The sequence below is a fragment of the Scylla paramamosain genome, chromosome 6 (genome assembly GCF_035594125.1).
Source record: "Scylla paramamosain isolate STU-SP2022 chromosome 6, ASM3559412v1, whole genome shotgun sequence".
Lineage (NCBI taxonomy): Eukaryota > Metazoa > Arthropoda > Malacostraca > Decapoda > Portunidae > Scylla > Scylla paramamosain.
Genome location: NC_087156.1, coordinates 24,981,997 through 25,007,984, shown reverse-complemented (window position 1 = coordinate 25,007,984; position 25,988 = coordinate 24,981,997). Strand labels below are relative to the sequence as shown.

The 25,988-nt window shown below is 41.0% G+C and overlaps 1 protein-coding gene across 12 annotated transcripts in view; it reads left to right on the top strand.

The window, feature by feature from the left end:
• The window catches only part of LOC135101471 (epidermal growth factor receptor kinase substrate 8-like), a 104,810-nt gene that overhangs the window by 72,699 nt on the left and 6,123 nt on the right, over positions 1-25,988 (top strand). For 8 of the 12 annotated variants that reach the window (XM_064005464.1, XM_064005460.1, XM_064005471.1 and 5 more), the window contains 10 exons: positions 17,840-18,044; positions 18,181-18,301; positions 18,528-18,653; positions 18,844-18,991; positions 20,530-20,657; positions 20,872-20,886; positions 21,145-21,257; positions 22,190-22,400; positions 22,545-22,643; positions 23,084-23,138. In XM_064005464.1, coding sequence (XP_063861534.1) covers positions 17,840-18,044; positions 18,181-18,301; positions 18,528-18,653; positions 18,844-18,991; positions 20,530-20,657; positions 20,872-20,886; positions 21,145-21,257; positions 22,190-22,400; positions 22,545-22,643; positions 23,084-23,138 — 1,221 coding nt within the window. The remainder of the gene's footprint in view (positions 1-17,839; positions 18,045-18,180; positions 18,302-18,527; positions 18,654-18,843; positions 18,992-20,529; positions 20,658-20,871; positions 20,887-21,144; positions 21,258-22,189; positions 22,401-22,544; positions 22,644-23,083; positions 23,139-25,988) is intronic. The other 4 variants (XM_064005467.1, XM_064005463.1, XM_064005462.1 and 1 more) reach the window with 1 other exon arrangement.

Here is a 25,988-nt window from a genome sequence, read left to right as displayed (position 1 = left end):
GTATTTTTGTATCGAGTATTATTTGGTGTACCGTCCCCGTGGGAGTGAGGTAACATGCCATCAGTGTTAGTGGGCTAATCGACCCGCGGGAACGATCCAAACGCGCGCGAAAACTGCGCCACTGGACCACTGAAGCCTTGACCATAAATTGACCAGCAAGAGCATCACGTTCGGATCCTGGAGTGGGCCGTTACACCTCGATTTTCACGAACTGGTGTTGGTCGCATTTTTCTCATCGCACCTGTTACGGAGTGGACTGGAAGATGGATGGTGGGGGCGCTGGGTGGGGTGGCGGAGGGACTGGGATGGGGGAGGATGTCACTGCCGCCTCCAACTGCTGCTCGACTGAGGCTGAAATACTTTTCATATAAACCAGTTTCTACTTATCAGCTTCTTTTCATCTCAGGCAATTACCGTTTCAACATTTCTGCTAAATCATGTAGTGCCAGAAGCGTTCACCAACCAGTCTACACACGTACGTACACACTAGCCGATACCTGCTGGGCGAACACACCCTTGCACCAGCCTAGGCCCGCGAGGAGAAAACGGTAACTCTCAGGGTCGAATGTACTGCGTCTAAAGGAGAAACGAGCAAAAAATCTGAATAACTTAACGAAGAGCACCTTATTATTTCCTTATGATTTTTTACTTATTTTTAAGCTTATGCCCGTGAGGAGTAAACGGTAACTTGCAGCAACGCACGTCATGAGGAAATTGAAAAAAAAAAAAAAAAAAAAATCCGAATAATTTAACGAAGAAATCCTTGTCGTTTCCCTGTGGCCCTTCCATAATTCCCACATGCAAAGCACACGCAGCAAAACAAGACGGATGTAAAGTGATTAAAAGAAAGAAAGAGAAAAAAAAACTAAGAACACAATTTTCCACAAGATATACAACAATACTACATAAATCATTTCTCTAGCACGGCAGGGCGTCACTAGTCTAGAATACATAATACTAGACTTGTAAACCTTAATAATAAACTCAGGGAATGGCGTGAGGTTTGAGTTTCTGATGTGCCGTCTACACCGCGGCTCGTAACGGCTCTGTGTGTTTTATGAGCGTGGAAAGTGTGGCCCTGGGAAGATGGTTTTTTTTATGAAGTTTAGATCGATAGTGCGGCGACGAAGCGAGCCGAAGAGACGGGCCATGCGTGAGTGAACTGAGCGATGTGCGGGAGACGAGGATGAGATAAATAGCAGAGGAAGGTATTGGAGGAGGAGGTGGAGGAGGAGGCTGGTGGCTAGCAGGAGTAGTAGTGGTAGTCATGGCTGGTTTTTGTCTGTAGTGAAGCTGGTTAGTTCTTACATCCTTTCTCCATCCTCGACCACTGCCATTGTGCCACCACCGCGTCGCCCGTCACCACCACCACCACCACCACCACCACCACCACCGTGTCTAAGTATACATTCCCTATGACTTGCCTCCCCCTTCTTCCCCTTCATCCCCCTCCCTCCCCTTCCCTTCTTCCGCGCCACACCCATGGAAAGAGCTGAAATTAGGAAAAGTATAGACTATAGCCCCCCCCCCCACACACACACACACACACACACACACACACACGTACTGATATATGTTTTTTTCCTCCCAGCCCATAATCATGTGGTTAGATGTAGTACTGCTAGATGATGGATGTGGTGGTGGTGGTGGTGGTGGTGATGATGGTGGTAGTAGCAGTAGTAATAGTAGTGGTAGTAGCAGTAGCAGTAGTAAAAGTGTCAGATAGTACATAATAGTTTACACGCAGCATCCCGTCTCTCTCTCTCTCTCTCTCTCTCTCTCTCTCTCTCTCTCTCTCTCTCTCTCTCTCTCTCTCTCTCTCTCTCTCTCTCTCTCTCTCTCTCTCTCGTGACAAGGAACCGTGGTGACCTTCGCAAGCTCTTTAATTCTATAATTTTAATTCAGGTACAGACATATTCTCTCTCTCTCTCTCTCTCTCTCTCTCTCTCTCTCTCTCTCTCTCTCTCTCTCTCTCTCTCTCTCTCTCTCTCTCTCTCTCTCTCTCTCTCCTGTCATGGGTGAATGCAGATTAAATATATGGCAATGAGTTATTGGGTCAGTGCACCGTGGGAACAGGAGAAATAGAGGCAAATGTACACACAAGAATAAAGCGCAGAGAGATAGAGAGAGAGAGAGAGAGAGAGAGAGAGAGAGAGAGAGAGAGAGAGAGAGAGAGAGAGAGAGAGAGAGAGAGAGAGAGAGAGGTGGGGAGCGGGGGAAGGGTTAGTACTCTTTAAACGGACAAACTAGAAGACCGTGACACGAAATCCGTCGAACGCAAAGTTGTTGAGCATTAAGAAAACTGTAAAATCCAGCACATCCAGTTTGTTTCTGTTGTTATCCACCCATCCAATCTCTCTCTCTCTCTCTCTCTCTCTCTCTCTCTCTCTCTCTCTCTCTCTCTCTCTCTCTCTCTCTCTCTCTCTCTCTCTCTCTCTCTGTTTTGTATACCCGTTGTGAGCAGAGAAGAGGACCCGTGTAGACGTAAGAGTGTTAGCAGCGCGTGAGAGTTTTTAGTGCAGGTGAAGTTGAGGTAATCTTGAGCGTAAGAGAGGTAATGTAAGAGGAGCTGCGTCACCCTGCTTTGTATGGAGTGTGGCATTAGTGGGTGCATCGCGGGAGTGGGGAGTGGTGCGCTGTGTTGATGCATTGTTCGTTTTGCGTCTGGTAGCGTGAGGAATGAAGATGTGAGGGGTTGCGCGTACTGGCGAAAGGGGGATCTTTTTGTCAGTGCATTAGCTTATGTTGAGATGGAAGAAAATAGGAGGATCAAGAGGTGTAGGAGGGAAATGAAGTGGTGGTGGTGGTGGTGGTGGTGGATGACTTAAAACTGCTAGTTTTTTTTTTCTTTTCAGACGTAAACGAGAGCATTTAAAAAATATCAAGAAGCTGAACTCTCTCTCTCTCTCTCTCTCTCTCTCTCTCTCTCTCTCTCTCTCTCTCTCTCTCTCTCTCTCTCTCTCTCTCTCTCTCTCTCTCTCTCTCTCTCTCTCTCTGAAAGGACGGCGAGTCTAGTGTTACTGGTATTTTCAAGTAAATCTGGCTGACTTAGTGTACCAAGGAATGCTGCACGATATAGTTATGGATAGTTAATCGAGAAATACACCGCATTCCTCTCCTCTACGCCTCTTGCCGCCACGCAGTCTCAAGTCCTCGGTCTGCTTAGGGTCCAGTAGTTGTCAGGTTTCGTAAGAAGGTAGTCAGCAGATCAAGGACTTTAGATCGAGATAAAAAAAAAAACAGTGAACACAGTGGAAGAAGTAGCCGCAGAAAGTTGCTCGACTTTGGACCACAACTGTACCACCAAAACTAAGTGTACGGATGAGCAAGCGTCGGTACCCATCACTCACGTACTTTATAGCTAGTGCGTCCTGTACACCTTACCCGTCAACGTTTTCACCTTGTACTTTCATTGCAGTCTCCTCCACTCTTCCATAGCAGCAGCAGCAACAGCCACCGAACATGTGAAAGTGCGATAGAAAGTGAAAGAGAAAACACGAAAGGATAAGAAAAAAAAAGTGATGCCTCAACTGGTTAGCTTTTCTCTCACGTGACAGTGTTGTTGTGGTGTAGCGTATGCGGTGCCACCAACTCTGTCACAGTAGTTTTGCCGCCTGAGGACACGGGGCCACGTAACACTGCCACTGATCGGTTGGTCTGCATATTTATGCCTTGTTTTAAGACATGTGGTATATGCACTCCATTCCCACCAAGTCATCATTTCATTTTAAGAAATCAGATTATCCACCAGTTTATTTTTATTTGGATAATCCATGAACTTACGATTAAATAAGCGTTTTGGTAAACATGCAACGTCTTTTTGCCTCATGTTGCAAAACAAGACGGTAATATCCAGACCAATCAGCGAGTGAGAGTCAGTGGCCGTGTCCTCAGGTGAAAAGATTGCTGTAACAGTCAGTAACAATGTAGTACCAGCGTGAAGGATCCATGTCAGCCACTCGCGAGACCTCCTTCTATCCTCATGGTCCTTGCTGCCTCAGTCAAGAAGTCCCGTTGTGTAGCAGCTTTCCTTTTTTTCTTTTCTTTTCTTCTCTTTATTTTCAGGGTTTTGAGGTTTCTGTTTTTAAATATTCTCTTATTTGTCTATCGTTTTCTCTTTTCTTTTATTGAGTTTGCTGTGTGTGTGTGTGTGTGTGTGTGTGTGTGTGTGTGTATGTGTGTGTGTGTGTGTGTGTGTGTGTGGATGTTACATGGTATCTTTTCGGCTCGTTTGTTCTTTTTGAATTTCTTGCTATTTCACTGTTTGCATTTACAGTATCATTCTCTAGCTTTTCCGCTTCTCATCCACACACACACACACACACACACACACACACACACACACACACACACACACACACACACACACACACACACACACACACACATGCATTTTCTTCTTCTTTCTTCCTTCCCTTCCTCTCTACCCTCCCTCTCTCCGTCCCTCTCCAGATGCGTATGCCAGTGTCGGGTTGAGGGAGGGAAGGGGAAGGAGAGGTGGGGCAGGAGGGAGTCACCAGGCAAAGTTGCATCATCCCAGAGGAGAAAGTGAGGTAAACGCTGCCCAGATTATTTCGGCCGACCTGTGACGACGACAATTGTAGAAAATTATCTTTAAGGGAGGGGTAGAGAGAGGGAGGGAGGGAGGGAGGGAGGGAGAGAGGGTGATTGCGTCTACCTTCTTTGACCTCCCTTTACTCTCTCTCTCTCTCTCTCTCTCTCTCTCTCTCTCTCTCTCTCTCTCTCTCTCTCTCTCTCTCTCTCTCTCTCTCTCTCTCCCCCCCCCTGGAATAATATAAGTTATTTCACGAGCTATTTCACCTTAAAAGAAAAAAAGGCAAAACCCTGTTCAAATCTCCCTGACACGATCCACCTAGTGAAAGTAACGAAGGAATCTTGAAACAGCAGCAGCAGGAGGAGGAGGAGGAGGAGGAGGAGGAGGAGGAGGAGGAGGAGGAGGCAAATTTAAAATTCCGTTCGATGTGCTTCAGGGACCTCCACCTCCCTCCCAAAAAAGAGAGTGGTATGCCGGTGGAGTACCTCAGGGTCTGGTACAGCTGCTTCTTGTTTCGTTTCTGTTTGACAGAGAGAGAGAGAGAGGAGAGGAGAGGAGAGAGAGGAGAGAGAGAGAGAGAGAGAGAGAGAGAGAGAGAGAGAGAGAAGAGAGGAGAGGAGAGAGAGAGAGAGAGAGAGAGACGAGAGAGAGAGAGAGAGAGAGAGAGAGAGAGAGAGAGAAGGGGAAGTTGGGGATGTGTCTAGAGGGGAAAGATGATAGGTAGACTAGGGCAGAAAAAAAAGCCTTGATTAGATGTTCATACAATTAGAATGTTCCTCTTGTTGTTTTGTTTACATTTAGTGAAGGGGATGTACGTAATATAGTCTTTTAAGGAAGGAAAGATGCCAAGTTTGGATAGAACATAAGGGAAGAGTTAACAGAGGCGAGACCGTCTTTTTACAGAGGAAGAAATGACACAAAGGACCAGAAAATAGAGAATTAGAGGGTGAAAGGGAGATGGTTGGTAGACAGGACCAGAAGAGGGTGCTTAATGGGAGGAAACAATGACCTTTAGAGGGAATAGGTTATCGGTGTGACCTTGAGCTCCCTGGCATTGTTTGTTAGTGCGCTGGAGCGTGGTGAGGTGGTGGCGCTGTGGCGGTGTGTGGCGGAGTGCCGGCAGGTGTTTGTGGAGCACCGACAGGCATGACTGGGGAGTGGAGACCGGTGCACCTTATCTGTCGCCGTTTTCTTTCATCGCCGTGGGAGTTGAAGCAGCTGTCGTGTAATGTAACTGTGTGTGGTGTTTGATCGAAGGACCGTCTGCTGAATTCCTTCTTCCTTTAGTGTTTGGGTCGTTTTCATGCCAGGTGGGTGTGTTGATGCTCAATATCGTTCTTTCATTCTTTATTTTGGTGTAAGGAGGAGTGTAGGCTAAACTTAATTTCCTTTTAATACTACTTAGATCGTTGTTTTGTGATGATCGAGAGGTAATCCTTTTGTTCATTGCTCAGATCTTAGTTTCCATGTAAGGAGTGAGTAGTAAACTTCGTCTTCGTAAAAAATGTAATGCTTGGACCATATTTTGATGAGGTGCGAGTGATACATTTCGTCTTCCTTTCATGCAAGGCGTGTGTGGTGCTGTACATCCCTTTCCCCTTCGGTGGGTAGACTAGTTCCTCTCTCGCATTCTCCTCGCGTGTGTGATATCTTATGTACTGCAAGTTTTATAGAGCGAACAACTTTTAGCCACACTCGGTTTGCCTCTGCATTAATATACCTCACTGCCCTGCATTCTCTCTCTCTCTCTCTCTCTCTCTCTCTCTCTCTCTCTCTCTCTCTCTCTCTCTCTCTCTCTCTCTCTCTCTCTCTCTCTCTCTCTCTCTCTCTCTCTCTGAAACTGGTGGTGCTTTGTTAGTTCACTTGTTTGTTTATCGTACTTTACATTCACCTTACGATTACTGTATATCTGAATCGCCTCCTCTCTTACTGCTTTCAGGTCATTTACTTTTTTGTTTGTTTATTCGTATTCATCATTTTTTTTTTCTTTTTTTTTAAGTTAAAATATATTTAACAATTGACTGCACGGTAGTTGATTTTGTCTGCATCACCTTTCCTTTCCGTTAACACTTTTATTCTTTCTTTCTATTTAAAGCTCCCATTGCACAGTCATGTTTAATGTTCGAGTAAAATATCGCACTCACTTCCACTGTGTTCTGCATTTTTTCTTCAGTTTCGGGTCCCTTGATCTGCCAGGTTTTGTTAGGAGATTGGCAGCCGACCAGAGGACTCTAGGCTGTCAGCAGGTCAGAGGACTTGTGATTGTCGGTAATTCAAAAGACTCAAGATTAACACAGTGGAAGTGAGTGCATAAAGTTACTTCACTTCTGACGACCACTTTACCAAACGACTGACTCAAGCAGGGTAACCTTTCCCTAATCCTTATTTCCTCTATACATCATTGGCTTTGAATTTTGAACGCACTGTCTTATTGCCTTGATCCAAACCATTTTCTGATCTTTATTTCCTCTCCACATCATTGGCTTTGAATCTTGAACATACTGTCTTACTGTCTTCTAATCTCAAACTTTTCCTTACCTTTATCATCGGCTTTGAATTTTTAACGTATTGCCTTAATGCCTTTCAATCTTACATGGTGAAGTGATGTGGGTAAGCTAGCAAGCAAGACCACTTCTTTGATACCAACTAGTAAGACCTGATGTTAATGACTCATAACTGTTCTTTGTGTTCGCCCTTATTGCATATACATTTCTTTTTTTTTTTTTTTTATATATATATCAGTGTTTTCCTCATGTCTTGATCTCGTATGTGATTCTGGAATGAGGGGAAGCGAGGAGAGATGATGGAGGGAGTGGAGAGGAGAGGGGAGGAGCAAGTCTTGGGGTGACTAGTAGTGATGGTGGCAGCGAGGACGGAGAGGGGGAGCGTTGGCTGGCCCGTTACGTCACCTGGTGCTCCCCGTCTCTCACCTGGCCGCACTTGCCCCCACCTGGTCTGCATCTGCGTTGTGAAGTGGTCACGGTGGATGTGCATGTGGTGGTTGCCTTAGTAGTAGTAGTTGTTGTAGTTGTAGTAGTCTTGGTGGTAGTAGTAGTGGTAGTAGTAGTAGTAGTAGTAGTAATAGTAGTAGTAGTTGCAGTAGTCTTAGTAGTAATAGTCTTGATGGTAGTAGTCACAGAAGTAGTAATAGTGGTAGTAATAGTCAATCTTACCGAATACGAATACTTGCATACGTACAGTCATACGAACATCATCACGCGCGGAATACCCGATTTGATGAGTCTACACACACGATACAAGAGTCTTACGAGAGGCCAAGGTAACTGAGTGACAAGAGCCGAGTTCAATGTGCTGGAAAACGAGGCTGGGGACGAGAGGGGAGACTGAGAAGAAACAACTCAGCTACCTACTTTCGCCGTCGCTCTCCTTTCTATACTCCACGCTGTTATCTCGCCTGTCACCTAAGTATAGATAACTGTGTATATTATAACTGTATTGCACTGAGCCTCCTTTCGCTGTAAAAGTATAGGGGATGGGAGTTAATAGGTGTTAGGGACGAAGGCAGTAGTGGTGTTGGTGGTAGCGATAGTGGTGGTGATAGTGTGTGGCATCCCTCCAACAGTGCTCGTGACCTGGTCGATGAATGCTGTGACCTTTCTCCTGACCTATTGCTGGTGATGGTGATGGTGGTAGTGGTGGTCAGCCGTCCGTTCACCCTTCGCTGAGATATTTTAGATTAAGTTTTGGACGCCTTCCAGTTCGTTAGGCCCTCGCACGTGGGCTTGTTCGCGTCTTTTGTCTTGGTTTCACAATCAGGCAGGTAGTGTCGAGCTATTTTCACTCTTACTTGGCACTGGAGTTGCTGAGGTGACCTGAATATTGCCGCCATGCAGACTTTAAATGTTTTTGTGATTTTTATTTTCTTGAGAAGTCGCCTATTTTATTTATTTTTTCATTATTAGGTTGGGAGAGACCTACTTACAGTACAGGACAAGGCTGCTCTTAAAAGCGTTAGTTGTGAAGTGTTGACTGGACTAGTTTTATCATCTGACTACCGATAATAATGACACCTGATATTTCATTTAAGAAAGCTTGCATGATTTTATTGTGCAGGAATAAAACTGGAGGCACTTAAAGATATGGAATACTTGATCGTTCCTTTTACTGTCAGTGGTGTGATGTCTTTCGAACTTGTACTCTTATAAACTTGCACCAGACCATTTTGCTCAACTTCAGAAGTCCTAGCAACTAAAGGTTAAGCGCAGGAGATAGTAAAGAACAGTACGGCTTGTAAACAAAGGACATGTGCGCGTGGGGATCCGTGTACCTGTGAGTCACCTGAGTTGTGTGACATGACAGGGCGAGGCAAGGGGAACGCCGCACCACGGGGTCAAGGCGGGTGCCGTGAGGGGAGTAGGAGGTAAGATTGGTTGGTAAATAATTTCTCCGCGGTAGCTGCTTTTACCTCGCCTGACAGGGACCAGTACTCCCTCAGTCACCACTTGTAACGTAGTAGCCTAGTTATGCAGTCGACCTGTCTTGATAGGGATGGTTAACAGACAGGAAGGTGTTCAGGAACCTTTGTAATTGTTTGTTTGTTTAGCCATGTTACGAGGACAGATTGAAAGCAAGACATGTACATTAGTTATGCACTTGACTTTTTTTGGGGGGGAGGGAGGGAGTAATTAAAGGGACAAGGGTTGTTCAGACGCCGTAACATTTCTTCAGCCATATTATGAGGGTAGGTGAGGCTAGACTCTCGATAATACTTAAATCGAAGAAGAAAGAAAGCGAAACAGGAATTAGATGTATCTGAAGGCAAGTATTTGGGGCTCAACAGTCAGAACAGTAAAGCAGGTGTAAATAACCCGAGTCGCCCAGACACCTCAAAACATTAAACTGTCTCTCCATCGACTGGTAATTGTGAAGCTGTAAAGAGGCGGCAGAACAGCAACTCATGATCGAGACCGGTGCAGTTCTTGTTTCTCTTGTTCTTGATCCGGCACGGCACCGCTCCTCTCTCTGCTGCTGCTGCTGCTTGAAGGGATGCCATTAACCCGCCACGTGCCAAAGGAGATGAAATTAGAGAAGGAGACTAAGAAATGCAGTTGTGTTGTGTGGGAAGTCTCTCTCTCTCTCTCTCTCTCTCTCTCTCTCTCTCTCTCTCTCTCTCTCTCTCTCTCTCTCTCTCTCTCTCTCTCTCTCTCTCTCTCTCTCTCTCTCTCTCTCTCTCATGCCCGCACGCATCCCTGCAGCACTGTCACAAAGCTTGCATGTTTGCACGTTGCGTACTACAATCCCGAGAAGTCTGTGCCTGGCGTTCCCAAAGCTTGGCGAGGATTCACAGGCATCACAGAAAACGAAACCAACTGTCGCACGCTTTCGCTCGTTCATTCTCTCAGCTTAAGTCTCGCGGCCAAGCTTGAACGAACTTACAAGTAAGAGAAGAGAAAAAGCAGGTGCGACTTTTTTTTTTTTTTTTCGAAAGTTGCGTCGTCAGTACATGATGAAGTCAGTGTTTGCAGCACGCCTCGAGATAATGTTGAAAGTTGATAAGCGGTCCTCTCTCTCTCTCTCTCTCTCTCTCTCTCTCTCTCTCTCTCTCTCTCTCTCTCTCTCTCTCTCTCTCTCTCTCTCTCTCCCCTGGTGTGTTTAACTGGTTGGTATTTTGTTTGTTAGTACGTGCGTGCATGAGGGGAAGAGGTTATGCAGGCATGTTCATGCGTGCCTGCTTGAGTGCGTGCGTAGGTGAAGGAGTGTCGTGGTGCCGTTCAGAGAAAGCGTCTAGAATTATTTTCCGAAACTTTAGTTATGGAGGAAAGTCTGTGTCCATTTACGAGATATTTCTGTTTGTCTGGCTATATACGTACTATTATGTCTTAAGTGTTTGTTTTTTTATGAAGTTGTGTTCTGTCTTATCTATTTTATATCCTTCCATTTCGTTTTGCTCAATACAAGTTGGCTTTGAAAATGTCGTTTCTTTGTTAGTTTCATTGTTTGTTTTCTGTGCTGCTTCATCAGTGTTGTCAGGCGGACTTTTTTGCTTTAGTGTCATCTTCACCTGTTTTTGTTTGCCACTGAAGATCAACTTCGATATCTCTTGTCCTGTTTTGACAGACTGTCTCCTTCATAACTTGCCTGCTTCTTTCTGCTGAAGTAGGATGACTTTTTTTTTCTGCTGATCTTACTGTTACTTTGTTAATAGTAAATACTTTATAGCAAAGACTGTCATGATGTTAAGAAATCTGTTTGTACCTTTTACCTCTGGCTTTCCTTGGGTTCTCTTGCATTCATTCTTCCCCAAAAATATATTCAGTGTGTATGTAAGGCTTTCTACATTATTTACTAATAATTCCCCCCTTCATTTCGCTCCCTCGTTGAAAACTTTCATTTGTACTTTTCACCACTTTCTTCTACCGCCTTTAGCTTTGAGGTTTCCAGTACGTGGTGTTGTGTGTGTGTGTGTGTGTGTGTGTGTGTGTGTGTGTGTCAGTACACGATGCAATTCCGGTCGTGATATGTCAGGAGCAGGGCGGTACTGTGACGTCAGCCAGTTGGCCAGGAGTGACCTTGGGGTTTCTTGGGGGCTTCGTGATCCAGTGGCGCCCCTCACGCTTGCCCTTCACACCTTCTCGCACTCTCAACCCATTCAACACCGTAGGCAGCTTCCATGCTTCATCAGATTAGCTTATTGTTAATCAGAATAGAATAAATAAGATAGTTACACTGAATGAGTCACTAGATTATTTGTAACCCCATGATAACGAAAAGCATCATTCTTAACTCGATAGAATTCTCTAATGACAGAATAATCGTATAATGAAGTAGGTGCTTTGGTATTGAACGGATAAAAAGCAATTCTCTACTTACTGTCACACATTCTCTTCAAGTTTGTCTCTTTGTTAAGGAAATGCCATCTAAAGGGACAAGGCTGCAACATAACCTCTGAAAAAACATTTGCGTGCGAAGGTCGTTCTAACTTAGGAGTCGGAGAGGGCACAGCTCAGTGTACAGTGTTTATATTATAGCTCCTGTATGTGCACGAGAGGTCAGAGGTGTGCGGCGAACTGACAGTTGCTGCACGGCAGGTAGGTACACTCCTATTTCACCTAATAGCTGAATCAGGTGTTGGCTGCACTCCGTAAATGTGACAGCTCCTTCTCCTTGTTATATCCGTGTGTGTGTGTGTGTGTGTGTGTGTGTGTGTGTGTGTGTGTGTGTGTGTGTGTGTGTGTGTGTGTGTGTGTGTGTGTGTGTGTGTGTGTGTGTGTGTGTGTGTGTGTGTTATATAAGAAAGGAGCATGAACATTTTTTTCTCGCACTTCACGCAGCACGCTCTGAATATCACTACGTTTTTTCCCCGCAGCCAGCCAGCACAGGTGTTCACGCGCCAGCGCACCACTGTGTCCCCGCCCGACATTCGCTTTTGTTGGGCACCGAACGTAAAATCGCCGCCTACTTGTCAGGAGTTTGGTCCATTGTGGACTGTCGACCTCACAAAATTTTATTACTGTCTTTGTCGCATCATTCATTTTCATACCAGCATGTCATTTACGAAATAAGAACATCATTTAGCTTTACGCAGTAAGAACTTGATACTGAAATAGACAATAAAGAGTGGTCATTCTTACGTTAGCTCAGATTATCAGTTTGCATTTCAACTCAACACCTACACACCACATTGCTCTTGTGAGCCTTCCGTCCACTCGAGCTCATTAGGCTCTGAGTCCTCTACAATATATATATATATATATATATATATATATATATATATATATATATATATATATATATATATATATATATATATATATATATATATATATATATAGCAGCCATGGTTCTGTGTCTTGTATGATAGCTAACCTAACAACGAGTGGTGATTTTAACAGATTAGTAAAGAGAGAGCCTCAGTTGTTTGTGAATGGAATGTCATGCAGGTATTTGCCACGTGCAGCGTCCTTTTTATTCTCTGCTTCCGCCACTTATACTAGTACCGGTGTTTTGAAAGAGGAAAGAGGTGGGGATGAGGAGGAGGCTCAATTTTTCAAGGAAGGAGATTCGAATGAAAAAAGTTGAAGTTGAAGTTGATGGCTGGTCTTGGAAAGATCAAGATAAATAATTAAGTGATGTGTGTCTTCGTCTTGAGTCCTGGAAGATGTGACTTCTTCATACATACATACATATCAGTAGACGTAACGTGGTCCATTCACGGCAAGAGGGTGGAGGGTGAGTGATAAATATGCTGAAAATGCTTTTTTTTTTTCCCACCCCTAATATGAATGATGTAACAACACACTTCTGGTAGTTGACCTTGTTGAAAGAAAAAAAAACATTTACTTCACTTAACTTGCGGGAAAATTAAATTGAGCCATTGTGTCATTATTCTTGTTCATGTCGATATTGGATAACCATTACTGAATCCTTTTCTCCTTGTCCTTTAATACGTCATGCGACCATGGAGAGAGAGAGAGAGAGAGAGAGAGAGAGAGAGAGAGAGAGAGAGAGAGAGAGAGAGAGAGAGAGAGAGAGAGAGAGAGAGCTGAGAAAAGGTATCTAAAGGAGGATGAGGAAAACGAGGAAATGAAGGAAGTAGGAAGAGGAGAAGGAGGAGGAGGAGGAGGAGGCGGAGGAGGAGGAGGAGCATAAAGAGGTGTAGAGGCTGGGAATGGCAGGATTAGAGAATAGAGAGGAAGAAAAATAAACAACAGAGTGAGTATGGGAAAACCTGGGGAAGGCTGAGAGCAGAGGAGCGGGAGGGAGGGGCGGCAGTACAGGGTGGGGTGGGGTGGTCTGTTGTTGGGATGCGCCAGCCGATTTGGGATCCAGTCCAGTGTGCGCCGCGTCGCTCGGGGAGACGGGTGGTGTGTGTGTGTAGGTGTAGATGTGTGTGTGTGTGCGGTGCCTGTGCTTGTCGCTGTGTTCGTGACATTTGCCCGACTGGGTGTATGATTCAAGCTGGCGAGTTTCCCTCTACACGATGCGACTGAAACGTGACTGAAACTGTGCCGCTGTGGAGAGAAAGAACACGGCATCATTTTCTTGTGATTACTCGTTTTTTTTTTTTTTTCCGTTATAATGGAAACACAAGGAGTTCTGGAGCTAAGATTTGTAAAGAGGATGGGAAGAAAGGAGAGGCAGTGTGTCAGCATCATGAGAAAGCAAATTATTTTATCACTATGGCTATTTTTGTACGTGTGTCGAAATTTATCATGCTCGTATTCCGTAACTATCTGCCATAAAACAGTAACGAATCGATATCAACTTGCACTTTTCGTCAACTTTATCACATTTCCTTGCACTTCCGATGTACTTGGGAAGGTTTATACATCAATACGCGTATCAGAAGCAGTCTTTATCTTCCCTTTATTCTCCAGAACTTTACAAAGAAATGTTAAAAGTTATGTATATTTGTGAGTATGTCTGTCTGTGTCTCTGTGCGTCTATCCGTTCTTCTGTCCGTGTGTGTGTGTATGTGAGGAGGCCGGGAGTGAGTGGGCGAATGGACTGGACAGGTGGATGATTTGGTGGGGACTTTGTGGGCGGGCGATGGTGAGTTGTGGTCGCAGGAGGAGGCTTGTGACGGTGAGGACTGTAGACTGACCATTGCTTCATAACCGCTGATAGTAGCAACCACTCCCCTCTCCCACCACCACCTCCATCACCACCATGAACAACAACAACAAATGTTTTACGTCGTTGCGTCATTCACAACCTTAGTCTTATTATGAATGTTATTTGCATTGTATTTAGGAACATAAATGGTAAAAAATAATAATAACAACAACAACAACAATAATGGTAGTAGAAGACAAACTTTAAAAAAAAACGTAAACAAGAGAGAGAGAGAGAGAGAGAGAGAGAGAGAGAGAGAGAGAGAGAGAGAGAGAGAGAGAGAGAGAGAGAGAGAGAGAGAAACGGAAGAAGAGTAGCATTAATACAAAGAGAAAGTGTTCTTAACCTCAGCTGATTACAAGCGTCACCTTTCGTAGATGCAGCCCTTCACCCTCCCCCTCCCCCCACATGCACGTCCGCCTATCCACACTTCCCTTCACCCTTTCATCGCCCTCACTCACACCTCTCCTCTCATCTGCACTTGTGACCCATTGCCTTTCTTTCTGCTAAACAAGTTCAGTCTTTCGCTTCACCACACCCTACATCAAAAAGAAAGTAAAAGCGTATCCTTAAGAGTTCGATTTATAATTTGTGGCCGTTTAAAATAGTTCCTATGAAAGAACAAAGCATTTAAGGATACGAATCGCACGTTTAAGTTTCATCAGGGAAAACCAAGTTCCATCATTGAATATTTTCTATATCTGTGCACAGTACATGGTAATTGAGACCTGTGCGGTTCACCCTCATTGAGTGCATCTATTGTATCATCCTCACAGACCACACTGATGCAGTCTCCCTCCCTGACGCATGTCCCGGTCTAATACATTGTCTTCATCACCTTCCCTTCACTGCTCTCTATGTACTGTGCCTTCAAGAATTCCTTCCTGCTCATTACAAGGCTCACTTCAACATTATTATTCTGATAATCCCATTGATAATCACCATACCAGCTTTCCTTCGTAATGCATCCTTCCTCCCTCTCATCAGCGCCGCTCACTCAAGGTTTTCAGGTAGTCAAGTGTTGATAATAATGAATGGAAGGTTAAGGGGAAGGGTGAAGGTTTCCCTCCGTAAGTCAGGAAGAGAACAGGCGCGGCAAATTGGTAACCATGTAGTAGTAGTAGTAGTTGTTGTTGTTATTGCAGTAGTAGTAGTAGTAGTAGTAGTAGTAGTGATTGTTGTCTGTGTTGAAGAGGTTTGCCTTCACGAAACAAGCTGGAGGATATGTGGCTTTGTTGATCTTTTCGTTTCATTATTTTTTTTTCTGTTGGATTGTGTTCCTTTCGTGACTAGATTCTCCTATTGTCCTTTTTCTCGGTGTGTTCTTTGTACCATTATCATTTTATAATTTTGTTGGGAGTCCCTAATGCGCAGGTAGCAAAGATCAAGGAGGGAGGAAGGTGGGAAAGAAAGAACACGTACTATAGAGCTCCTGCCGCTACTGATCCGCGTTCACTCATGATTGTAGCGACAAGGAGTTAGATACTTGATTGAGGATTGGTGTGTAGAGGACAGGAAGCAAAGAAAAAGTTAGGTGATGTGGCAATAGTGAAGGTCACTAGGTGTCGTCTACGTTTTTCTTTTCTCTTCCTCCATCTTGAAAAATCGTACTACTACTACTACTACTACTACTACTACTACTACTACTACTACTACTACTACTACTACTACTACTACTACTACTACTACTACTACTACTACTACTACTACTACTACTACTATTTTATTTTATTTTATTTATTTTTTTTACTACAATCACTGTCGTTCGCATTCGTTGTACTCTTCAGGGTTTCAGCAAAGTCATTCATTATTTATTTAACTGTCTAAGTGAACAAGCGACAAATGGACAGCTCAAGAAAAGGATAAATAATTAAAAAGAGAATGCGGCTCGCTAGATTATTTTCATCCTAGCATGTAACGGGAGTTGGGGAAGCATACTGGCAGTGTTTAACCAGCCGCAAGTTTAGATCGGATTCTCGAGCGTTTCAGCGTGGCTTTTTATCTCGATTACCACGAACAAGTTTTGATGGGAGTTATCAGAGACTTTTATTTTATTATATACCTTTTTTTTTGTGATTCTTGTGATAATAACGATTTTGCGTCATCGACATAAAAATCACTCGAGAACCTGACTGATCAGCTCTGTTTTTCCCCCCTACTATTTCTTAGTGTTTTAAAATATTGGCCCACTCGATAACGAAGGATGTGTTGTGAAACTATATAGTGTAAATGGTCAAGGAATAATTTGCTACGTAACCGTGTTTGAAACAAGAATGTTGCTGAAAAGAGTTTTTAAATTTCTCTGGTTCTGACACGCAGCTTTCCTTTACTTGAAGTTACACTGTTTGCTGTCTGCGTGTAATTAGTGACGCACTAGAACATAGTATGGCGAGAGTAACTAGTGAAGGCCGGAAAAACAGGTGATGCTAAATAAAAGTGATAGTTGTCCGTCGCCGAGTTTGGTGTAAGGATGGTTCGCCAAGGTGGAGGGGAGAGCGCCAGGGAGGTGGAGCGCGCCCGCCAAGCCTACCACCACAGGATGAGAGCAGAGATGATACGAGGTGAGCACTGTACAGTTCAAGGGTTTGTAAACTGTACACTACAGCCGCCAGTACTGTATAGATTGTAAACATCCCTCGTGGTCTGCGGAGGAAGGTATAATGTGCCTCTTATTTTATTTTTTGCGTTAACAAATTTATTTTCTGTATACACATCTTGTATTTTAAGTTGATTTAGTTATGATTGAGGTTTCTCCTTATCGATCATTAAAGTATTGAGTCATTTATTAAGGTTTATAAGTGACCTCTTGTATAATCCAGTAGCCGGGAATTTTCCCGAACATTCTTAAATGTGTATCAAGTACGTAAGTTAGGCGCTGGTTTGTGCCTGTCTTTATCAGATATCCTGTCATGAGGTAAAAATTATAATTGGATTTTGAAAGATCATAATTAGTCACAGGGTCGGTAGTGCGCGGTTCAGCCGAAAATTGTTTCCAGCAATGCTATGTTGAAATTGTTGGTATAATTTTTGGAAATTAAACACATCATTGAATCCGTGGACTGCATGCCCTTACTGACTGGTCTTACTGACTGGTGTTTGCAGTGTGTGGCATAACAGGAAACAGCCTCCGCTTGGGGGTGACTGAACAGTGCGTTATGGAGCGACAAGCTAGCTGTTGACCTAAGAAATTTCTGAAGGGAAGAACATTGACACGCACATGAAACTTTTGTTTTAATTTAATTGAGAGGAAATATTATGTGCAAATGTATACTTGTCTGGAATATATATATATATATATATATATATATATATATATATATATATATATATATATATATATATATATATATATATATATATATATATATATATATATATATATATATATATATATATATATATATATATATATATAGATAGATAGATAGATAGATAGATAGATAGATAGATAGATAGGTAAGCAGCGCCCTTGTCCAAGGACATAAAGGACACCAAGGACACGAGGGCCACGTGGTGAAGAGGAATGTGGTCCGGGAGGTTCTGAATGTCGGTGACTTTAAAGGTTAAACGCATCTCGTTTGATGACGTTTCAAATCGAACATTGAGAGGATTGTTCATCTTCTGCGTTGTCTAACCAATTTGTTTTATTTTCATTAAGAATTTATAGATGGGATGTTCTTAAGTTACTTTCTTTTCGTTTTATTTCAGCTGACAGCGAGGTGCGAGGTGAAGCACGGGGCCCAAGATCAGAGAGGTCAAGTGTGAGCCACAACGATGATGTGTCCTCAACAAGTAGTGAGAAGTATGAACGAGATGTGGCCATCCTCAACTCATGTTTTGATGACATTGAGAGGTTCATTGCACGTCTCCAGCACACAGCTGCTGCCACCAGGGAACTGGAGCGCCGCCGCAGGTGACTATCGCATTACACGTGTACCCATGCCTGACCTGCCGTAATTGTTGTAGACTGGAGGAGATTGCAACTCTACTTTTGTTGTATTTAGGCTAATCATGTAAACTGCTCATCAATGGTAGTCATCTTGTTTTAGGTCTCGAAAATCCAAGAAGAAAGACATAGGGGATGGATTGCTGTCCATGCGTGCCAAACCACCACCAGAGAGGGAATTTGTTGATATTTTCCAAAAATTCAAACTTTCATTCAATCTCCTGGTAAGTATTTAGACTGACATGGCCTACTTGTACACTAACCTTTTGCAAGTCATACTGAAAGTTACTCTGAATAAAACACGAACTGTATGTATACATACAACCTGAGTTAATAATATGTATTTGTCTTCAAGACTATTGAGCAGATAAAATTTAAGAAACAAAGTTGAGTTTTCAATGGACTCAAGTATGATTTGCCTTGATGTACAATGATTTTCATTGTTTGCAGGCAAAGCTGAAGGCCCATATCCATGATCCCAATGCCCCAGAGCTGGTGCACTTCCTCTTCACTCCACTTGCCCTCATTGTGGATGCCTCAAGGGACTCAAATTATGGACCAAATCTTCCAGGAAAGGTGAAGTGTCATGCTTTTTATTTTGTCATTCAAAACAAGAAAGAAGATAAGATTAGCAAATTAATATACAATAAATGCTGAAAGAGTTATATATGCTATTGGTATTTTATATAAACATTTTTATCCACTACCTTAAAGTAAGAAAGGCTTAAATATTACTGTATATTATATACTAAATATTCTCTCCCAGGTCCTGTCACCATTACTCACAGCTGATGCAGTTGAGTTACTTACGAATTGTTTAACTTCTCGGGAGACTGAGATATGGCAAAGCCTTGGAGAAACATGGTGTATTCCCCGTAGCAGCTGGAAATACAGTGTTCCACCTTACCAACCAGGTAATGTTTAGTTTTTGAGTATATTTCATCTCTATTTATCTCATGTGAATAATACCACATTTCCTTTTAAGTCAGGTAGGTTTAATAGATCTGGAGGATGGGAAATGATCACTTGAAAAATTACCTATATATCTACTTATCTATTTCTCTAATGTGTATAGTAGGATATATGACAATAAACATGATTCGTTCCAATGTAGTGTTTGTTTTGGGAAATGTGTGTTATGGCGACTGACGAACCTATGGGAAAAAATTAATTGGTTCCAGGGAACCAATAAATAACAAAAATCCACAGTTAAAAAAATAATAAAATAAAAAAATAAATAAATAAAATGAGCACATTTTCACTACTACACAACAAATATATGCAGCACCCTCCTGAGTTTTGCACCTAGTCTGAAATTCATACCATCCTAAATTTTGCGCTGCTTTGACAAGTATCAGTCACATTTACCTACTGTCAGCATCTCTCTCTCTCTCTCTCTCTCTCTCTCTCTCTCTCTCTCTCTCTCTCTCTCTCTCTCTCTCTCTCTCTCTCTCTCTCTCTCTCTCTCTCTCTCTCTCTCTCTCTCTCTGAGAGTAAGAACAACCCTAAGGATTGTGAAATAGAATGAGACTGATTGACATTGAAAATGAAGTTACATATATGAGAGTGAGAAAGAGTGAGAAAGGATGAAGCAAAAATGACAAAATAAATGAGAGAGAGAGAGAGAGAGAGAGAGAGAGAGAGAGAGAGAGAGAGAGAGAGAGAGAGAGAGAGAGAGAGAGAGAGAGAGAGAGAGAGAGAGAGAGAGAGAGAGAGAGAGAGAGAGAGAGAGAGAGAGTATCACTCCCTTGTCCCATATCTCTGACAGATAAGGGGGAGGGGAGGTGACAGGGAGGGAAGTTTGAGACAAGATGAAAGAAGGGAGAAGAAAGGAAAGAAGGGAGGAAGGGACAGGTGACGGATAGAGGAACAACAGCTTGCACAGCTGGTCTTGCGAGTTTTTTTAGTTTGTTATTCAAATTGATTTTTATTAAAATTTCAGTGTTTGCACGAATGGCAAGTTTATCTTGCCAGTTTTGGTTTGTTATTCCTATTGAATTTTTATTAAAATTCCTATTCTTGCACGAGTGATGAGTTCGTTATGCCAGTTTTGGTTCGTTATTCTTGTTAAATATTTAATAATATTTCAGCGTGTTGTTGCAGCTTTATGTTATAATGACTGTGCGTTGTCATTTACCCTACTGTATTCTTATAACACTGCCAGATGTCTCACCTACTCCTGGCCTTGCATTCTCTTGTATGTTTTAGTCATTTTATCTTCCTGATTTCTTTCTCACATAGAGAATATATAAAGAAAATTATATAAGATTGCTTAATTAGAATGAAATTGTGAAAGATTTGTAGCAACTGTGAATCCATCAATAGTTTAGTTGTATAAGTGAAAACTAAGCAACTGTAACCTCAAAGAAATAACTTGTCGGTTAGAAACAAACAGAAATGAACATTTATCTCTTATGAATGCTTGGTGTCTCATGAAATGTTCTCTTTTCAGTATTTTCCAATGGCTGGGCTCCTGAACTGGCTGATGATTCTCGTGATCGGTCCAGTGTTCTGGCCTCTGAGGTGGCAACTGAAGTTAAGAGAACCAGGGCAGAAGATATCAGGAGTGCACAGCATGAAGTGGGTCATAACTTAAATTCATATATGTTTACTATCAATGAATTTCACTACTTCATAAGAGAGAGAGAGAGAGAGAGAGAGAGAGAGAGAGAGAGAGAGAGAGAGAGAGAGAGAGAGAGAGAGAGAGAGAGAGAGAGAGAGACTTGTAGATATTAAATCAATATCTTTTTTGTAATGATAACTTCTCTCTTTTCTTTCCCATCCAATGTGCAAGGAGAACTGTGTTTATGTAAGTGCTCTTAGGTACAAGAAATGCTCGGTGATCTTGTCAACTATTTTAAGCTCTCTAGATTTTATGTACTTTAAACATTTTTAAAAAAATTGACATTTTTCTGACAGTGGTATTATATGTTCAGTTATTTTGTTGACAGTATGAAAATGTGTGTCATATGGTAGCTCTTGAATAATTGTCATTGATATTTCATAGATAAGCCAGATTTTGTGGAAGTACTTTCTCCAAATTACTCATGAGCACTTTTCTCAACAGGCTGAAATAAGGCAGGGTCGCCTGCGTGGTGATGAGTATTCAAGTGATTTTTATGACTCAGACCGCAGGGAGCCATCACCTCCTCTGGGACGGTACTATGCAAGAGAGGATAGGTAAGTGCCCTTATAGCATTGTAATAAGCATCACTACCATTGTCATTACCATCTGCCTCAGCCTTATGTTCAGGCTTGGTTTCAGTATTGACAAAGAAAAAAATTTCAGATATGTAAAAGGAAAGCCATCATTTAGGAGAAAAATTTCATTCAGATACTACCAGTAAGTATTAGAATCTTGTGAACTGAGAGATGTACAAGAAAAATATTGCTGATATTTGACACAGGCATCAAATCAAGAGGCAAACACAAACAAACTCAACCACAGCCTATGTTGTGAGGGATCTAGACACAACACTTCCTCCATACATGCCACTTCTGAAAATTAACACCTGCCATCAAGAGAAATTTTATTGTTTTGACACAAGCAAGTGAAAATATGGGTTAAGCAAGAGGAATATGCAACATTCTTACATAATTACTCGGAAGCACACTTAATTGAGAGTAAAGCGTAATTTTTCCTAAGGCCAGTACTTTTATGACCTAGAAGATATGAATAATTATATATATATATATATATATATATATATATATATATATATATATATATATATATATATATATATATATATATATAATATTACATATTGTGGCTCTCTCTCTCTCTCTCTCTCTCTCTCTCTCTCTCTCTCTCTCTCTCTCTCTCTCTCTCTCTCTCTCTCTCTCTCTCTCTCTCTCTCTCTCTCTCTCTCTCTCTCTCTCTCTCTCTCTCTCTATTACATATTGTGGCTCTCTCTCTCTCTCTCTCTCTCTCTCTCTCTCTCTCTCTCTCTCTCTCTCTCTCTCTCTCTCTCTCTCTCTCTCTCTCTCTCTCTCTCTCTCTCTCTCTCTCTCTCTCTCTCTCTCTCTCTCTCTCTCTCTCTCTTTCCATTGTTCTCTGCATCTTTAAGTATGTTGTATAAATACAAAATTAAATAAAATGTAACTTTCAGGCCCCGATCCATGACGCCTCCCTCAGAGTATCCACAAGCTGGTCGGAGTGACATTTCACAGGAGTCGGTGGATCAGTCCACATTTGATAAGCACCAGCAGCGATGGCTAAGTGACCTAAAAGCACGAGGAGCAAAGATTGTACAGGTCACATACCCACGCACTGCCAATAATGACAAGGAGTTAACTGTGGTTCGTGGGGAATACCTGGAGGTGAGCAAGAATTTGAGTTTGGAAATTCTTTCCATCCTGGCCATATCTACTAATAACCATACTAGGTAATGTAAACCACATGTAATGATCTTAAATTGCATGTAGTATGTGCAGTACAGTGGTTCAATCAAATGTGTTCATCAGGTTTTGGATGACAGCCGTAAGTGGTGGAAAGCAGTAAATGCTCGTGGACAGGCTGCTCATGTCCCTCACACTATTGTCACTCCATATACTCCTGATCAGGTAAGTTGCAGGTTTATGGCTTTTATGTGTTTATTTACTTTATGAAGTTTAAATTCTCTCCAATATGATTCTTATCAAATTTTCCACTTTTACAATTTTACAATTTGCAGCATGTTTTGAATTTAACTTCTTTCTATTTTCCTGCAAGATGCTATCCTACATTTAGAAAATTACTATTTGTGTAACAAATTATGTCATTGCACTAATAATTTTCTCATTTTTCTCTCTCTGCAATTTACTGCTTTTGTGATGTGATATAGACATCTTTTGCTCTTGTAACATGCACAAATAAGAATTATAGCAATTTGGAGGTTACCAAAGTTTGGCTGTCATAGGTCTGTAAAACAATAGTTAGTTGGTGCCAGTGTTTGTAAAACAAACCACAAATCCAAATATATTGATGAAATAACAGTCTGAATTGCATTGGTGCTTTTCAACAGGATGAAGTGCAACGAGTTGCTCCACAGCCTTGGAAAGAACGCCAAGGCAAGAAAGGTGAATTCAGATACTTCTAGTTCTTACATGCTTGTAGTATAAGTGCTGGTTCATCTTTTTCAGTCTTTTAGTCATTTTAATTTGTTGCTGCAATTTTTAAAGTTATGTGGTTCACAGTAGGAGATAGCTTTGCTTGTTATGGAGTATATTCAATAAACAAGTGTGGAAGAAGAGAAGGATGCTGAACCAGCAAAATAGCACAATGATTGAAAGTTGTATTAACTTCTTCCTGTGTATTACTGTCAAGTTTCTGCACCATGCACTGTCCTGTTTTGACACTTGGCTTTGGTATGTAGACTGTCCAACTTTCTTGTTGTATGTACGTATTGTAAGTGTTTGTAAGTCTACCTTGCCAAATGTAAGAGCAGTAAGCTAGTTGTAAACCTGTATAATGTGGGGTATAAAAAGAATGCAAACTCCTTATAATATTGTATAAATTAAATTGTGTTGATTGAATATCTTCAAAGGAAAATAGAATCAACATAATTTAAATATTTTTAAGTTAAAGAATTATAATACAATCATATTGCAAAGTTCTTCAGTTCTTATACACACAGTTTTCTGTATGAACATTAAAAAGTAATATATACAAGTTTTCATGAAAATTTCTGTATATCTTATATAAAATATCTACTGTTTTACAAATTAGTGAGTGCATATATCAGTTACATCACTAGCTTTGGATAATTTTAGGAGTACATGACACATTATCCACACCTATATGATCATTTTATAACCTATTTCACTTTATAAAAAGTTTATGAACAATGTAGTTTGTAATTAATATTAGTGTTTTCTGGCTATAAGATATGTACAGATATATCTTCATCACTGACATACATAAGTGAGATGGGAGTACAGTGCTTGAAGTTTTTCTTCAATTTACTCCCAAAATCCCATCATTTGCTCATATAATCTGTGACTGACCCACATGCTTCTGTACAGACTTGTGACTGTCTGCTTTTGTTAGTGCATGGATTGATTGCCATAATAATTTTATTCATTCAGACTTTTCATCACTCATGTGATACAGCTACTAACACAATTTAAGTACTAAAATTTGCAATATCTATACAACCACAATAAAGAATTTCATTTGCAAGGTTAAATTCAATTCAAAAGTAATTTTTCTAATGTTATGGCAATCCTGCTTTATTTTATTTTCCCTGCTTGGGTAAACAGTTTCCTTGCTGTTCTTGTCCTGCTGCTCCTTGGTCTGTGACTGCATCTGTTTTTGCATTCTTTACAAAGTAGATTGACAGGTAATGTAGTTGTAGTGGAGTAGTTACTTTAGTTGTAGACAGTATTATAACTCACTGAATATTACTCGCATACGTAATGCCATGCATGTCATTTTTATCCCAAGCATTGTTAATTATACGATGGTCCTCATAGCATCTAAGCACAATTAGAAGGCTGCAGAGTACCAGGTAATGTACATTTCTTTTGATCCTAAAATGGAAGGAAGGTTATTTACCACTCTTATGGAATAAATGTAAATATCATGCCATCCACCATATTTTGTTATATATACAGTCTTTACTTATCAGTCAAATACCTATATTATTAGTGTAGTAAGAGATCAGACAGTACACCACCTAAAATATGGAGAGGTGGAATTAAGAATAGGTGAAGTATCATAAAAAAAAAAAAAAAAAAGCTTCAGGAAGTAATACAGGAAGTTATGATAAGTAAGCACTAAGAAGGATAGAAGAAGAATCTTCTTAAGTGAACATACCAGAGATAGTACTGATCAATACAATTATATGAAACAACCAGCATTATTTGTGCTTTTATGCATATTGGTATAGAATTTATTTCATTTTCAGATAAAAAAAAAGTGTAGGGTATCAAAGGTATATAAGTTTGGTAAATTTAATCATTTATAGTAGTTAAGTACAATAATAGGTCATATATATTAAAAGTCTAACTAGACATGTGACCAGAGCTTTGTACTATTCTTTTTCATGTCATAATTCATAGTAATCTGGTGCAATTAATTATTAGCAGTTTATAGAATTTTAAAATGTAACTTGCAAGTTAAAATCTACCGGAATTAAGGTAACTTATGTGACCAGTTACCTGCATGATAAGTTATTAAATGTACCATCCATGGTGTGTGCGTATATATATATATATATATATATATATATATATATATATATATATATATATATATATATTCATTCTATAAATGGTGTATAATTTTCTCATTACAAAATTTTAGCATCTCAAATAATAAGGACTGGTAAATAACCTTCCTTCTTTGGTGGTGAAATGTGAAGGACAAGATAAAGGCTGCATGCACGGTGGAGGGTTATAGTGGACGGCTCTGTTGACTAATGATGACTTGAATAACAGTACAGAAACCATTTTCCTTGCTTTCTTTATTATTTTATTTTGTTGATAAAATCCATAAGACCACTGTTAATGGACAGTGACTTACTTACCTCTTGCTTTGTCTCATTAAAGAGACTCCACATTTGACTCAAGACATCTCTTGGACTAACTGTCACCTGGGAACATTATGGGCCACAGTCTTGACACAAACTTCTGAACCCAAAACTTTTTTCCTTGTGTTATTGATGATTTTTACTCTCTGAAATAATCATAGCATTAATTGTCAGCATGCATATTCTCTATTGCAAATTGCATAATTCAGGAGTGAGAGGTTTTAACTTCAATAACACATATGTAAAGAACCTTGTGTACATTTGTAACATACAAATTATTTTTCAGTGTAATGGTAGATGGTTGTGGTATATGAACTCACAAATATAGATGTAATATCAAGATAATTTCAATAAACCATACTGAAATAGATTTTTTTATTCAGTATGTCCTGATTTA